A 16,650-nucleotide genomic window follows, 5' to 3' on the forward strand; every position below is an offset into this window, starting at 1 on the left:
CTGAAATGGTGAGCTGTGCGTCTATACTCTAGCTTTATTGCCTCAAATGTATTAAGGTTGCATATTGTTGCAGCTCTTCTGAACCCTCTTCCCTGCAACAGTCTCATCTGAGATAAGTGAACAATGTGCATTAATGCTCTGTGGCTACTCCTCAGGAAGTATAATTCAGATGTACAGTAAGGGAAACAGAGATATAGAGAAAGCCAGGAAGGATGTGGCCTGTCCTGTGCTGCGCTGCATGGCTCGCTCTTCCTGCCTCTGTGCATGTGCTATATATGTTCACAGGCAGGGTAACACACTATTTTGCATTCTCTCTCCCTCATAAAACAAGTCATCACGTTGTAGCAGTGAGTATATAAAGCGGTTTTAGGTATGGCCCAATAGGTCCCATAGCTCCCTTTAGCATACGCGTGCTGTCTCCCAGAAATAGTGCCCTGCATATTTTATGAGGACCTATAGGCCTATTTTTGTTGTTCCTGTGCTGAAAACGGGGTGAAGGCAGAGTTCTGTGGTTCCCTCTATGCAGTGGGTTGCTCCTTTTATAGCCTGGATGGTCGCTGTGCTCCTCTCATGTGGCTTCTCCGCGGGGCTCAGTGGCAGTGAACTCTGGGATTGACTCGTCACCCTGAGCTGACACAGTGGCAGTGGTTATGTGACACAAAGCCGGTGAAATGTTGGACTGATTAAAGAGGATGACAGAGAACGGTGACATATTTAGCAAAGCAAAAGTAAATGACGGTTTATCTGAAACTAACAGTGTTGATACAGTCTGGGTGAAGGAAATACACACCTTCAGACAGGAAAATCCTCAACACTATGGAAATTACAGGTTCCCTTCTCACTCAGAAAGCATCTCATGTTGGGCAGGATAAAACTACAAACTTAAAGCCTGTTGATACAAGTGACTGCACCGAAACATTATTATATTATATAACAGTATATTTTTCTATAATATAGAATCCTGTAGACATATACATATTATGTATATACAGGATTCTTAATTATGTAATTTATTTATTTTTCCAAATAATACTTTTATTCTTGGTCTAATTCATAAAGTGTCACAGACTATAGTGCTTCAAGATTCATTAATAGCCTACTACTTTTAGTACAAATACGGACATAATAACACAAAATTATATGAATTATATAAATATGAATAAAATTACTTTAATCTCACTTGAAGTCTTTGTTTTGTCTTATTCAAATAGTCGAGTCCATCAGTGTTGCCACATTTATTTACAAAAAGTTTGATAATTTGCTCACAGTCTGCCATATAAAGTCTTTGAATGATAGCAATACATATTAACACAATAACCTCTGTGACAGTGTTACTGTAACCTGTTCGTTTTAAAAATGTTGCAACATGATGACTTACTGAATTATTCATAAGGTCATTTTAACATGTGATCGTGTGGTCAATTATAGTTGACTGATGTATGTAAACATGCCAATGCCTCCATAGCCTGCTGTAAACTGTATATAGATTGTATTATAACTCCATTCCATCTAACTTTCAAAGTCTTGAAATCAACATCAATCGACTTACAGTAATCAGATGAAGTCAGACAGAACACACAGGCTTTATGCATGAATAAGCAAAACTCACACTGCTGTGATTCTCTATTAAAAACCTCCTGCATTGTAACTGCTGACTATTAGAGTCTTTATCCAGTTTCACTATTCACAAACTCTTCGAACAGTCAGCCCTGTGTGGACGTAATTGCACAGTGAAGTGAGTCCAAATGATGGGTTATTCTGTTTAATAATATATGAAAGAGGAATTTCTTGCGGTGGTAAATTATACATGAATACTGTGGTGGTGAATTACAGAGCCGCCATGTCAAGGTACATGCTGAAACATCTCCTCCTGGCTGGCTGCACCTAGCTGAGAGGGTGATTTGTGTTCACTCTCAGAGATTGTGTGAGCAAAGGTTGAGTCAGAACACTGTTCAACACTAACAACTTTGTAAGTGGCCTAATGTGTGTGTGTGTGTGGATCTGTGAGGCGGTGTTTGAAGAGGGTAAGAGATAATGTTCAGTGTGTGCATGATTAATGATGATTGATGCTCGTGTTTTTTTGTCTTGCATTCTGTGCACTCATAATTTCTGTTTCTCGGCTTGTACAGGTGCTGATATACAGCTCATATCACAACTGGCCTTGGCTGCTGCAGCCTGAGGTAAGCCATTCACTGTCTCCTTCTCATCCACGGCCTTGTAGATGAAGTCATAACTCTAGCAGATGTTCACCAGCAAACATCACTTTGGGATTAATGGGGCCCTCTACAGGCCAAGTGAAAAAACAAAACAACAAGACAGGATGACAGGATGTGGAATAAGACAAACACCAGTGGCTAAAATAATCCATGTCCACCTAAACCATCAGTGTGTGTGCTCTAAATTTTGCAAGCAATGAAAACACTTGCACATTGTGTCATGTGAGATGCCTTACCACTCAAATGTTCAGTCTACACTGATTATAATGTCATATGTGTATACAGTGGAAAACTCCAAGGAAATTTTACCGCCTGCTTTGAAGTTCAAAGTGACCCCCTACCCCACCCACCCAATCCTATACCCACCCCCACTCTCTTGTCTATTCTGGGTGGTGCCAGATGTGACCTGGGCAGAATCGCTGAGCGAGCGCACCTTTCATGGTAAATGAGGTAAGAGTTATGGTTCGCCCCGGAGCCAAAAGGTCTGCCTGGAAACACAATAAGAAGAACACCTTGGAAACTTCGACCTGACAGCATAGAGCAAAAAGTCTGGCTCTGGTGCTCCTCCCAAAGACTTTTATTAAAACAATGTGTGTGTGCGCGCGTGTGTGTGACAGAGAGAGAGAGAGAGAGAGAGAGAGAGTAAAACAACGGGAGATGTGTAATTTTGTTTAAGGCCACATGGCTCCCATCTGAAATTGATTTACACCACACAGATAGTAACTGCATCTTTCCTCAGGGATTCAAGGTTGTCCTCATTCAAAGTCATCACCTTTCCCCACCATGACAGACAATGAAGGCTACTTCGCTCACATGCATCCAATTTATTTTGCTCTCCATGGCTCATATTCAAATTGTCAGTTCAAACTGTATTTTTGGCCATTTATAATAGTGCAGACATCAAAATATGCAGCTTACCTTATGGCCAGGAATCCTTGGAAATGAACCTGTGTGTTGTGTCACTTCATTTTTAATTGAATGATGGCACCACCATCAGGCAGAGGGTTGTAAATGCACTTTTTTCCACACTGACAATGACGCCTGGTTGACTTTGGGAGGTGGTGCTGCATCAGTGATGACAGTTTGAGAGCATCACGTTTTTTTTTTTTTTTTTTTGGTTTGTTTGTTTAGATTTTCTTTTTTTTGGGGGGGGGGGGGTCTTTCAATATGTTGTGCATTCAGTCGGGGGAGATGAATTGGAGAGAGGGAGAAGAGGGAAGGAGTAGCCTGGACAGGGAGGAGAGAAAGGAGTCTTCCTGTTTATTAAATGCATCTCATACTGCAGTATACAGGGGGTGGGTGTTAACAAGATTAAATAAAATATCCCTGATGTCACGTAAACCACATCTATTTAGTTGGTTTTGTAACTTCCTTATTTCCCATCAACTGTTGTTCTCATCTTGCTATTTCTCAAAGCATTTCTTCATCTTTAAGGCAGGTCTTGCAAGATGAGCTTGAATGACAGGAATGAGAGCAAGACAACCCAACCCACATGGACAAGTCATTAAGACTCATATGGCAGAAAAAATGCATCATGTAATTTGATTGGCAGCTGTATGCAAGATGATCATCTTCAACAAAGCAGTGTGCTGTTTGAATTGTGTACAATTTGTGCTGCTTTAAACCCATTAAACTGTGTGTCTACTACATAGAGATTTGTTTTGAAGGCCGAATATAAAACCAACCAACCAACTGGCTGAATGAATATTGCACATTGGATTTTACTTGCTGTTGCAGTGCTGCCCGACAGACAGCCTGTTGTATGTGTCTCTATGTTGGGATAATTCCCAGTGGTTTAATGATGATTGGTTACAGCATGCTGTCACCCACAGTAAGCTTCTGAAAACACTGGTCATGTCGATGCTAAGCAGCCACCGAATTACAAAAGAGACATTACAGTATGTGTATCACTGTCTGACCCTCAGAGCTCCATGACCGCCACATGGCCATAATTATGAAAATATGCTTTTGCCTTAATCCAAGATGAATTAAATGATATCCTAAGGACACCAGTGCTCTGCAGAGGCCATTGTATACTTATTAAGCATGATGTGATCTGGCAGTAGTTACAGTGATGATATTAGCAATGGCTGGGAGGAAATGGGGGTGAAGAGGTTTGTAGCAACAAACTCAAAGCTATCTAGAGAGAGACAGAGAGACAAACACAGGGAGAGAGAGAGAGAGATGGACATTATCCAGAGGCTTCAGCTCCATTTAAGAGATGACTGTTGGCCCAAAGGATCCTCAAATAAGCACCTCTGCCCAACAGGGCGCTCTGAGCACGATTAAAACTGTGAAAATATTTTTGCTTCTGTCCATGCTGACAGACGTGCTGTCAGAGCTCGTCATCATTTGCAGAGCTTATACAAGGTGGCATCATGTCACCATTTGTTTTTCCAAGTCTCATCCCAGATTCCTGCTGGCTCAACACAAACCCAAGAGGTGACAGCACTAGTGTAGCTGGTGGCAAACCTCTAATGAAAAGCCACACTGATACAGTTCAGACAGGGACCTATCAGCAGGGAAACTCTCTCTGAATTTAGCCCTTGAATCATTGGTTTAATCTGACACTTAGTGTGTGTAATTTAGGATTTAAAGTCCTGTTTAGCCTGTTTTACCAGTTTGTGTTTTGTCTATCTAAAATATGTGATTCTGCAAACTTTACAGAATTTTACCATTAGTCACTTTTTTACAAATGAAACAAACATGCAGACAAGCAAACTGAGAAAAGAAGAGAGACCACAAAACGGTCAATTACCTTGTATTTAAAAATAGTAAAGATTAGAGCCAGCCTTTTTTTCTGTTGGATATGCTGTTTGGCAATAACACTTGTTTTTGCTCCACAGCGCGTGGTTTGTGGGAGAAGACACAGTGACTAACTCCATGCAGATAAACGCAGAAAATAGAAACTTCAAAGCAGACATAAACTGTTTTGGGATCAGGGTGAGTTGGTCAAGTTTTATAATCTAAAATAGCGTAATTGCACAGTTTGAAAGGAGAGAAATGGACTTCTATCATTGAGTCCGTCCTTTCTTTAGCCTCAGGAATATGAAAGAAAGCCTCCAAAAGGCAAAAGCAAATGCTTTTGACTGCAGGCTTGGTCACCAGGGTTCAATAAAACTGTTTTTGCTAGATCTTGGATGAATACAAAGCTTTCAATATGCAGCTCTGTTTTCTTCAAACTTGAGATTTATTTTGGTAGAGTACAATTTATCTTTGATCAAATCTGCTGTAGAATCCAGATTGGCCTTCACTGCAGCACCGGACCCATGGGGCTTCCAGTTCATGTGGCCTTGAACCACACAGTCTATTTGCTATAAGTAGTCTTAGCATAAATACGATAGGCCGGGCATGTGTTTAGATCTGTCTGTCTAAGTAATTTCCCTCCTATCTGCAAACCACAGCATCTTGCCTCCTATTATTTTCTCCAAGGGTTTGATGACGTTTGGAATCATGTTGTAGAAATCTGGGTTGAAGCTGCAAAGCTTTTGGCATCACAGCTGTACCGCAGCGCAGCTGAGGGGGTTGAAGTAGGTTGTGGAAATTTTGTGATCCAACATGAAGTTGGCCTGGTTCAGGAGGTTGTACGGGGGTTAACGTACAAATCGTTTTATAAAGTCATGTTTGGTATGGTATACATGTTCTCTTGCAAAGGGGTTATTGTGGCACCACCACTAGTTAAAAGTGTAAACCACCCGAAACAATTCCTCTAATTTAAATTAGGCTGCAACACATAGTATACTGGTGTTACTGATGCTGTCTTATCAGTCACACCATCAGCTTGCACCTTTCTTACAAACGTCATGAAACCCTCCTCCTCCTCCGAAACAGTGCAAACTGCTGCTGGACCTGCAGACACATGGACAATTATGACACATGAAATAGAGGAAGCCACCTTTATTTCACCTCTAAGTAGCAGTTTCACTTCTTTATAACTGAACATATTGTATCCTTTTTTGTTGTGTCAGTATAAACCAATAAAGTCGGCTGATTTCTTGTATTCTAATGGAAAAAACAATCACTATGTAGTAGGCTCAATATATAAAATTAAATTAAATTTGTCAGTCAGAGAAAAGCTGCTCACACTCACCACAGGAGTCAGCAGTGACCACAGAACAGGGGGTATTGGGTGTTGCTCCCCAACACTAAGTAGTTTCTTATTGTAGTGGAAACTCTGAAGCTGAACAGCAACACTGGGCTGTAAAACATAAAACACCTCCCAGTCATAAAGAGTGATAAAGACGTGGAGAGGGACATAAATGACTAACGGCAGAGACACCTTGTCGCCTGAACACTTGACTGTGGCTGTGTTTAAGTGTGTGTGTTGTGCAGGACACTGTTATCAGCACTGACCATACCTTATTAATGCTTACAGAGTAGACATTATCTAATCTGCATTTGTTTAGAGGTTTTACCTCTTGGCAAATGCATTCTCTTCACTGGCCAATTTCTTGTCTAAAAGTCAAGAAAGCAGCTATTTAAGCACAAACTATAAATTATGTTGTAGACTATAATCAACCCACATCTCTTCATTGTCTTGTTTTAGCGAGGCAGCCAGGAATACACTTCTCAACAGGTGTTACTGTAAATCAGTGGAGACACCTAGCAGTGCAGGGCAGCAACATATTCACTACACCCTCCAAATGCTGAGTAAGAAACACCTGGGCACCTATTTATTTGTGTATAATCCAAACAGTCATCGTATTGCAGCAGTGTTATGTCCACATAAAACATCAGAATGGATAAAAACAAAATGATCTCAATGTCTTTGATCATGGTAGGATTGTTGTTGCCGGATGGGTTGGTTTGAGTATTTCTTAAACTGCTGATCTCCTGGGATTTTCATGTCCAGCAGTCTCTATGGTTTTTACTCAGAATGGAATGAAGAAAAAAAAAAAGATCATGTGAGTGATGTTTCTTTAGACACTGGTGAGAGAGTTAGATGACATGAGAGAAAAACAGTCCAGGCTGGTAGTGGTGTAATGGAGAATGTTTTCCTAGCACACTATGGGCCCATCATCACAGCATGTTTGAGTATTGTTGCTAACTTGCACATCCCTTTGTAGCCACAATTTCCCATCTTCTAATAGCTACTTAAAGCATGATAATGCACAAGGATATAAAGAAAGTCATGTCAAATTGGTTTAATGAACACTACAGTAAGGTCAGTGCAGTTGAGTAGCCTCCCAAGTTACCAGATCTGAATCCATTAAAGCACCACTGGGATGTGGTAGAGTGGGAGATTCCCACACCAATATACAGCAAATTTGTCAAAACCTCAAAGGAACGCTTTGATCATCTCAGAGTGAATTCCACAAAAGCTGTTTTGAGACATAAGTGAGGCTCTACCCAGTGTGTTGTGTTTCTCCTAATGGAGTTAAGTGCATGTTTTCAGTTCATTGTTTAGTCTATAAATGTCTAAATAAAAGAGACGAAGAGAATCCTGACATTAGAGAAATGAAATGTGCAAATGTGTGGCTGGAATATTTTGCATGAAAGACTCAAGCCATTCATTAATCATATAAAGTTATCAACTAATTGTTACAGTTCTAATTTAAAGACCCTGAGTTGGCACAAACATAAACTACTGGTTTGATAAACCTTCCCTGTAAAACAGCAGGCCTGTTTTTGTTAATAGTAGAATTTTATGTCACTAAATCTAGAGGGTGGACTTGGAAAATCACTCATACGCTGAGTCATGATTTTAAACTTGTAATGCAATTTCCAAGGCTGCCGTCACAGCTACATACCACAGACAAAAACAACATTACATAGTAGCCTATAATGGTTAGTACAACTACCTTTGAACATAACCATCTTGCTTCACTTATGGGGTTGTGCATTGATCCATATATGCCATAGGGTTCCTGGTTGAGAGCCATAACTGACCCCTATCCTCCTAGATAAATGTTTATGTCCATAAATTACATTTAGAGCCAGCTTTCAGTTCCTGGTAAGGTCAGTCTCAGCCCCCGCCCCACTGTGAATATCACTGCTTAAGTATTCAGATCATGAGCGAACTGGTCTCCTCAGGCATAATTTCCATCATCTGAGAAGAAGGCACAGTTCCATGATTATATTTGTGTGATGAGGGTTGGCTAAGGGCTAGACAATAATTCATTGTGATGAAACTTGTGGGAGTGGTCCCTTACAGTTGGTAAGATAACATACAGTAAAGGTTTTCAGTGGAGTAGTCACACACATCAGTGAGGGGGTGCAGTTAGTTAATGTTAAAGCTGACATGACAGCCATGACAGTGAGCTTCTGCTGAGGTGTCATTGAGGGAAAAAATACTAAAAGGATTGAGCAGCATGTTTATGACATTTAGTAGTAAATAGTTTGCAAGTTTTGTACACAGCAAAGATTCTTTCTGTTCTTGCTTTCGGTATTGCACATCACTTCCAGGACCCCTAAAGCTTCAGTTTGTGTTTCCAGTTCATGTTGGATTTGAAGGTTTTCTCTTGATCACTGTCATTATGTGACATTATGTGTCTTAGTTTCCATGTCTTGGCCCTGACTACCTGCAGGACATTTGCATCCAGACTTTGCTAACATTTAGTGTAATCCATTCTCCATTCTGGCCACACACAACCCCCAAGCAGAACCACCTCTGTGCTTCACAGCTGGCAAAGTGAAGGGAAAAAAGTGGTGAGTATTAAGCCCAGTGCACATGCCGCCATATTGTGTTTAAGTTCATGAAATAAAAAGTGACAGGCTGAATTTAATAGGCTATATGAGGGCTGCCAGGGTTGTTTAAAAAGAATCAAACCTTTGCACTGTAGGCCGATGTAGCTGGGCTGTGACTGCAGTTTTCTGGCATGCAGGGCAGCATCCCTGCCAGATGCATTAGCCTATCAGATGACTGTCCAACAACACAGACTCAGGTTTTTATGTTGAGTTACTCATATGGGCAAAAATATTTTCAAGAGTGCAGATTGTAGCCTATTTTTTTATTTTTTAAACATCCCCGTACACCTTAAACCTCCTTTCCTATAGGTGTCACTATAGTCGGCCATCCCCCTCCCCTTCCACTCTACTCCTCCTCCGCCTCCTCCCATCCACCGAAACCTCCGCGAAAGGGTGTGCGTTTTGAAGGTTGTATGAAGCTAAACACCGATGAGAACAGAGCAGTCGCCACTTGGGTTGACAGCCCGGGACAAGCCTGTGAAGCCGGGGATCATCACGCCCCGAGTCTCCTTCTTCTACCCCCACTCTGAGCTGAGCCCCAGACCAAGGTCCTGTCCTCTCGGGGAGGAAAATGCCGCATTCACGGACACTGATGTCAAAAAGTTGAAATACATAAAGGTACACGGGGCAAAATGCAATGTGGCAGCAGTGTGGCTCATCTTCAAGGTCAGTATCAGAGCACCGCCGCCTCACGGACGGAGTTTTGTCGGGCTGTCGGAGGGGAAGGAGAGGCGTGGAGGGGGGGATGCCGCTGTGTCTCGCTTTGCCTCCAGCATCAACAATGACATCTTTCACCGACGACGACATTGATCGCCAGTGACACAAGATACAGAGAAACTCGCGGGACGCGGCTGTGATAAAACGAACAGGACAGGTTCGACTTTTACAACACTGTTATCTGGGCTGTTGTAAAAGAAAGAAAAATAAACTCTTCACATCACCCTCCCTGGCGTTTCCTGCCCTCTTGCTCTGGCCTGTGTGAGCACCACTGTTCACCTGACGACGGTGAAGTGGAGCTGGCTGACGTCTCCGGAGAGAATGGACTCTCGGTTCGGTTCAAGCTAGTCGAACCACCGACCGTTACTGTTCTTAGAATGTTCGACGGTGGAAGAGTCGGTTAATTAACTAACTAACCTGACGTCACGGAGTTGTAACTAACTCCATTCAAGACAACTTCTTGAACTTCCTCGCTTTACAAGCGGACGTTTACCAACTTTTATTCTTTTATTATTATTATTATCTTTTTGAGACAAAATGCCTTCGACAGGTTCGTGCAGCCCGGTGAGCTTCGTGAGGAGTTTACCGGAGCGGGGACTCCTCCTGCTGACGGTGCTGGTGCTCCTGGAGGGCACCGTGCTCACCCTGGGAGCTGCCAGCTCTCCGGATGTCACGCACCAGGAAAACACAGGCGGCCACAAAGAGGCGGACCAAGGACATAACTTCACTAAAAAGGCTTTTCCTGTGATCGGCGTCGACTACAAGCACATACAGAAGCCGTTCGAAATCTCATTATGGGTTCTCCTGGCTTCTTTAATGAAATTAGGTGAGTATCATGTGGATGTGTGCGTCTGTGCTGCAGCTTCAGCGTCAGCCCTTCCAGGAAATGCTCGCGTTGTCATGAGTAAGCGGTGGGTTGTATGAGAAGCTGTTATTCAGGTGTAGCTACTCAGCGCAGGTAAATTAGCCCTTTGCCGCCTGTTCTACAAATGCACAATTACCAGCTCATCAAACATGACAGTCAAAATCGCGTGTTGAGCAAGACTTGGTTAGACTGTAAACCTATGGATCACATAGTGGATTTAGTTAACTTCAGAAGAGATAACATAATTGACATACAAATCTTGAGATTACAAGTCTGTTAGCCTATATATAGGCTGGGTTTACAATGATTGACAGAAAAAAAAGATCAAACCTATCATTTCACAATCACCAGATAGGCTAATCTCTGACCACCAAACCTTCCCATCACTTGCTGTATTCTGCACAGCAATTAAGAATGCTGATTCAGGGTTGTGCCAGAATACCTCAGTTTACTCACTGACAAGGAGTAAATCTATATTGCTGGTAATGCAGATTACTCATCAGATCTGTCAGTTTAATGTGGAGAAGGTCTTTTCTTCTTTCTGGACCTGTAGGCTTACGTACTCCCTGCTTCAGTGATGACTAAGCAGCTTGATGCAGCAGTCTGGATGTTGGAAAGCAACAACCTGGCAAAATGTCAACACCGAGGAACCTCCTGCTACACTTTTCTATGCCAAATCCCTTCAATATTGTCAAGAGCGTTGTCTCAGAAGCAACAGGCAAATTAGAGTTGACACCTCGTGGTTTTGAGTGTGTTTCTGTCATGCTCTTTCCTTGTGTCTGTCACTTTAGTGTCCCTCCTCGCCTCTCCACTCCTTTGCAGTCTCTTTACGTCCTTTTTCTCCTCTATACACTGTCCTGTCATTCCCTCTATCGTCAATCCCCCTCCTCGTGTTGTGCTTTCCACATAACACTGCATTGTCCCCTGCTATCTTTCCTGAGAGCCAGCAGTTTGTCAGTTGCGTGTGACATCAGGGGCCTGACTGAGCACCAGTCTGTAGTCAGGGAAGATACTGCCTCACTGTCTGGGCGAGAGGCCCAGTATCTCCGGGGACAGGGCAGCCAGAGAGGGACCACCTGGCTCAGGAGGATCACCGTTAGGACATAGCTCAAGGACACCGAGTGAAAATGAGAGATGAGGACAAGGACAGTTAGTGAGTGGAAGGAATTATGCAAGCAGAAGGAAGACGGAAAAGAAGCGGGATTGAATAAGCTGACAGCAGCAGTAAGAGAGTGGTGACCTTAAGCCTCGGGTTATCTTGGAACAGCTGAAAATGGGATGTGGGTAATTTAATGTGACTGCCACACTGTTCAGCCTTGGCCATGTCTCCGATTCATCTTCATGTACCCAATATCATACAGCCTTAAAAGCCCCGCCACAATCCATTTATCCTTTAAGCAACCCTGCCTATGTGCATGGTACCTTTCTCCCCTTAGTCTTCACACAAGTACATTTCCTGAATTGTGCAAAAGATTTCCATGGGAATATAAACCACAGAGATGTAATATTACTGTACCATGAAAATGCCCTGTTGTATTGAAGTAAGAGTGAAAGTCCATATATTCATGAGAAATCTTCAGTCTTCTGTCAATCAACACTTCTGTCAGACAACGCTATTATTGGAACTAGAAGTATACCTCATGTCATGAAGTTTTTTTGTGTTTGTCTTCGTTGGAAGAGTATCTGTTAATTCATAATCAAGAAGAATAGGTTTATCCGCTTTTATCTAAATGACCTTGTTTCACTTTGATGTTATCAGGGTAATATGTAACATATCAAACAAGTACTCACCGGCAGTTATAAACAGTGAAAACAAGTGTACTATTATAGGGTGTATAAAACTTACTGTAGATTCACAAGGCACTGGCTTTCAGACTGATGAGCTCAGATATGATTATATTGACTAGTTGTATACTGTATGTGTAGGCAGTGGGACACACCTCATTGGTAATAACTTTGATGACTGTGATGCTGCTTGTTCTCCCTTGTAACATGTCTGACAAGTCCAGTTAGTCTCACCTTCCATTTATAATTCACAGTTGGACAGACAAATTGTGGAGAAGGTGTGTGTTACGTAATTGTGACACTCCACGAAAGTTACACATACACACTATAAGACATTACGAGTTGTTGTAATCCTGCTTTGGTATTTGTTAAAGTGGGAGTTTGACTGCAACCTGAAGCTTGAGTCCTATGTGTAGGAGTGAAGACGAGGGAGTGAATTTCAGCCTTATAGTGAAAACAAAATGTGTGTTTTATAGTTTATTAGCTCATTTGTGATGATATAATGTTGACCTATTCAACAAGAATGCAAAATATAAAAACACTTGAAGTGCTAGTGCCCTACTGTGTGAGGAGTGTTGGATCAGATAATAGTAGTCATAAAGCAATACAGTGATAACATCACAGATGGCATAGTTTTACACAGACAGGCTGTTTAGTCATGTATGTCATAAACCACAGAGGTTTCGCAGATTGCGGTAGAGTTTGCTAATAAAATGGAAATATTTGATATGCCTTGGTCAACTCAAGCTTGCACTGATTGAGCAAATATAAATGGCGCTCAGCAGTGTTGCAGCTGTTGTGGTGTGGTGTGGTGTGGTGTGGTGTATGACCCAGAATTTTAACCTCACCAAGTTGTCTTCTATGAGTGTTAACATTATTGTCACCACATTTTACTCAGATACACCTACTGTCATATTTTAAGTTGTTTATGAATCCACAAAGGTTCAGTTGTTTTGTCCACTCTCATTGGATTTGTTTGCCTGAGGAACCCCACGGTGGTGTCACGTCTTTGTTTTTGTGCATTGACATGACTCTGTGAGGAGATCAAGCTTTGAAAGTGTTTGGTTGAATTTGTGAACTGCGCAAAGGTTTAATTTTCTAAGAGTTGTGTCGGTGAACATCATTTTTTGTAAAAAAGCAGCAATTGTTAGAATCGCTGAGTGAATGGGTCCTTAAGAGCCCTGCCCATACCTTAAAAGATATCTTATCTACAGTAAATAGCATACAGTAAACGGATAACTACGGTTGGAGACATTATCAGTATCACTGGCTTGACCTTAAATTCACCCATATAATCCTTCCTGAAGTGTAACTGTGCCTCATGGTGCCTCCTGATACTATTACTATGTTCTTAGTCGCTACATTTTGTTGATGAGCAGCGTGCCCAGATCTTACAACTACTGATTTTCTATTACCTTAGACTGGGTGTCTGATCACATGTTGACAAGAACCTGCCTGAGTAGGTTCAATGAGTACATTTGTTGTAAAGTATCAGGACATGGTAAATTCATTAACAAAAAATGGGTCATAACATTGTCCTTATCTGTTATGTCTGTGTGGGAAAGATCTGAGGTGCTTCATTACAACCACACCTTTAGCAAAGCCTTAGTAAATGTGTCACAAGTTATCCATAGCTTATCTTCAAGGTGCTATTTAGCTTATGACTTAGCTGTATGCCAAAGAAACATTTTTGATTGGCCCCTAATCTTATAAATCCTTACCTAGCAGTTACCAAGAGTAAACAATATCCAGTCAGTAACCACCGTATTCACAACTCTTACAGAAATAATGAAAAATAGCTGATGCTTGTCCATTCTGGGCGTGTGTCAAAGACGTTTTAGTCATTATGTTAGTGTTTGTCATCTTTATGAAGCAAGGCTATCTCTCACTCACAAAATACCCTCAAGAGTCAATCTACAAATCCCATACTAATGTTGAACAGACGTTTGATACTACCACTGAACACTACCACTCTCATTAGTTACGATAGATGTCCTACAGTAAGGATCAACAACAGTGGTGTTGTGGTGTTAACATCTCAACTTTCACCACAGTTCAGACATCCACCCTTCCAAGGAATCACCGGCTCAGGTCGGTCGGCACTGCTTTTCTGTGCAGATGTGGCATTGAAGAAGATGTGTCCTAAATATACCAGCAGCAGGCCTTTATTAATAATTTAAACCAACACTGTACTTGCACAAGCAACTTGAGCAGCACAGTGGTCTGCATCAAACAATTTGACTCACAAAAGGCTTATCTTTTTCACTGCACTCATTGTCAGTAAGGCCCGTACCGTAAAGAACATCAAAGTGTTGCGGTGTTTTAAAGCCAAGTCCAGTGTAATTTCAAACGTATCAATCTGTCTTCAAACAAAGGAATTGTTTAAATATTTTCTGTCTTTTGTGCGTGCTCAGGCCAACAGATTTCTTTGTCAGCGGCGTACAATTAGTCACCTGGCAACAGGAAACAGGCTCCGGCTGTGGAAAGTCTAATGTGTAGCAAGTGCCCGGCCGTGCTGACACTGGGTACACATGCACACCAGTGAAAGAGCTGTTACTCTTTACTGGTTTTCAATAACCTTGCTGCATGGGAGCTCTCGGGAGCGAGTGGAGCAAGGACACGGCGCCCGCTGTTATTCGCAGACAGCCGGGATGAACCATTTGATCTTATAGTTCAAGAATGTGGGCAAGGAAAAATCCACATGTGTTTTACATTCAGTTTTTCTCCAGAGTTCACTTACCTCTTGTCTCCTCCATACATACGCTTGGACAACACTGAAGATGTGTGCCCTGAGTGATTCTTTCAAGTTCACTGGCCTCCTTTTCGCTATCTTATCCTGTGTGGTATGGCTCTTTACTGCATGAGCACGGGCGACCAAAAATGGAGTCATGCAGGAGAGATTTAAGAATGTGTGAACTGTCACCACTTAGCCTGGGTTGGATGCTTCAGGCTTTCCTCACTGAGGCTTTTGTGTCGTGGTCACGGATGTGTTGAAAGTTTTTTACATTTAGATGGGTCAGTGCTGAAGCTGAAATGGCTTTTTGTCTCCTGCTGGTTGTGCAGCATGCAGTCCTCACTTTGTCCCCCCTGGTCATGCTTGAATGATAATGGGTCATTAAGAGTGTCATTCCTGGATCTAGTATTCAGTGTAACACTGCTTGAGGCCTCAGCAGTAATACATTTAGTCCATCTAGCCATGACCTGTTTGGCCTTTCAGCGAGGGCAGCGCTGCCTATCCTTTTTACTGAAGCTTTTGTTTAAGTGACTGTCTTTGTGGAGCTTAGACGCAAAAACAGTTTAGACAGTTTGCTGAGTCATTTTCCTCCCTTGAGAATGAAGCAACATTCCTGTGAGTTACAATTATTCCTCTGCTCTTAATGAGATTTCAAATATAAGTATAATATGTAATATATGGACACATGCCCATTTGCTAGTCTTCCCTGAGGAATTCAAAAGTCTGTACTGTAAACTAACATTCATGTCCCTCCCCACTGATCTTAATGGGGTTAGGCTAATGTTTTGGTAGAATCTCAATCTTCTTTTATCAAAAATGTGTGAATTTTGAAGTGTTGTTACAATACGAAAAATTGTCCAGGCTCAGTTTTGCCATGTAACCGCTGTGGCAGGAATAGGACTCCAACAAAACTTAATCTGATGTGTTTCTATTCAAATATTTAAAAAGAAAAATACTATCACAGTCTTCATATGGCCGCCATCCTTTTATTGCCTGAATAAGGTTCAAGTGCCAGTTCATTGTGGCCTATTTATGGATCATGACACGGGGGGTGGAAGCTGTGAGCTGTAAGTACCCTGGCTCGGGTTCATTACTTAATGTCACTCGGAAGAACACTTCACACGAGGGAGAATGGGCTTCCTTGTTTTCTAATAATACCTCCACTTGGTTTCTCAGGCCACCCTCAAGATTCAGTTCAGAAATTCTATTACGATTTCTTTTTAGCTGTGTACTTGACCAGAAAGCCACCGTTCAGCCAACTGCTCAACAACCAGTGGCCACTCAAGGTGTAGGGTCTGGAAGAAGAACTCCTCGTTGGATATTACATTTAGTTGTGTATTTTTAGTTGTCATCATGAGGCTGTCACTCCTAGAAATTATATAAACTTTTCCAATTCACAACTGGTTGCATCAATGAGACCTATAAATACATTAAACATGTTTGCCTCATACACACATTTAAAGTGTTTTCTAAATTTGACTTGTTACCAGGGGAGCTTTTAAAGTCTTTGTGCTACAAACTCCCAGTAACTGTTAGAATCTTTCTGTAATAAACTACCGTGGGCATGATCTTTGAGGAAAGCCTGTTCCTGTTATCTCTGTGTCGTCAGCCACTTGTGTTAATCTCGGGGCCCTCACACTGAACAG

At 41.9% G+C, this 16,650-nt stretch overlaps 1 protein-coding gene across 1 annotated transcript in view; it reads left to right on the forward strand.

Annotated features, from left to right (window-relative positions):
- Positions 1–10,095: 10,095 nt before the first annotated feature.
- The window catches only part of slc9a1a (solute carrier family 9 member A1a), a 28,542-nt gene continuing 21,987 nt past the window's right edge, over positions 10,096–16,650 (forward strand). The window contains exon 1 of the mRNA XM_083990254.1: positions 10,096–10,446. Coding sequence (XP_083846380.1) covers positions 10,158–10,446 — 289 coding nt within the window. The 5' untranslated portion in view covers positions 10,096–10,157. The remainder of the gene's footprint in view (positions 10,447–16,650) is intronic.

Source organism: Trachurus trachurus, assembly GCF_905171665.1.
Source record: "Trachurus trachurus genome assembly, chromosome: 16".
Classification (NCBI taxonomy): Eukaryota; Metazoa; Chordata; class Actinopteri; order Carangiformes; family Carangidae; genus Trachurus; species Trachurus trachurus.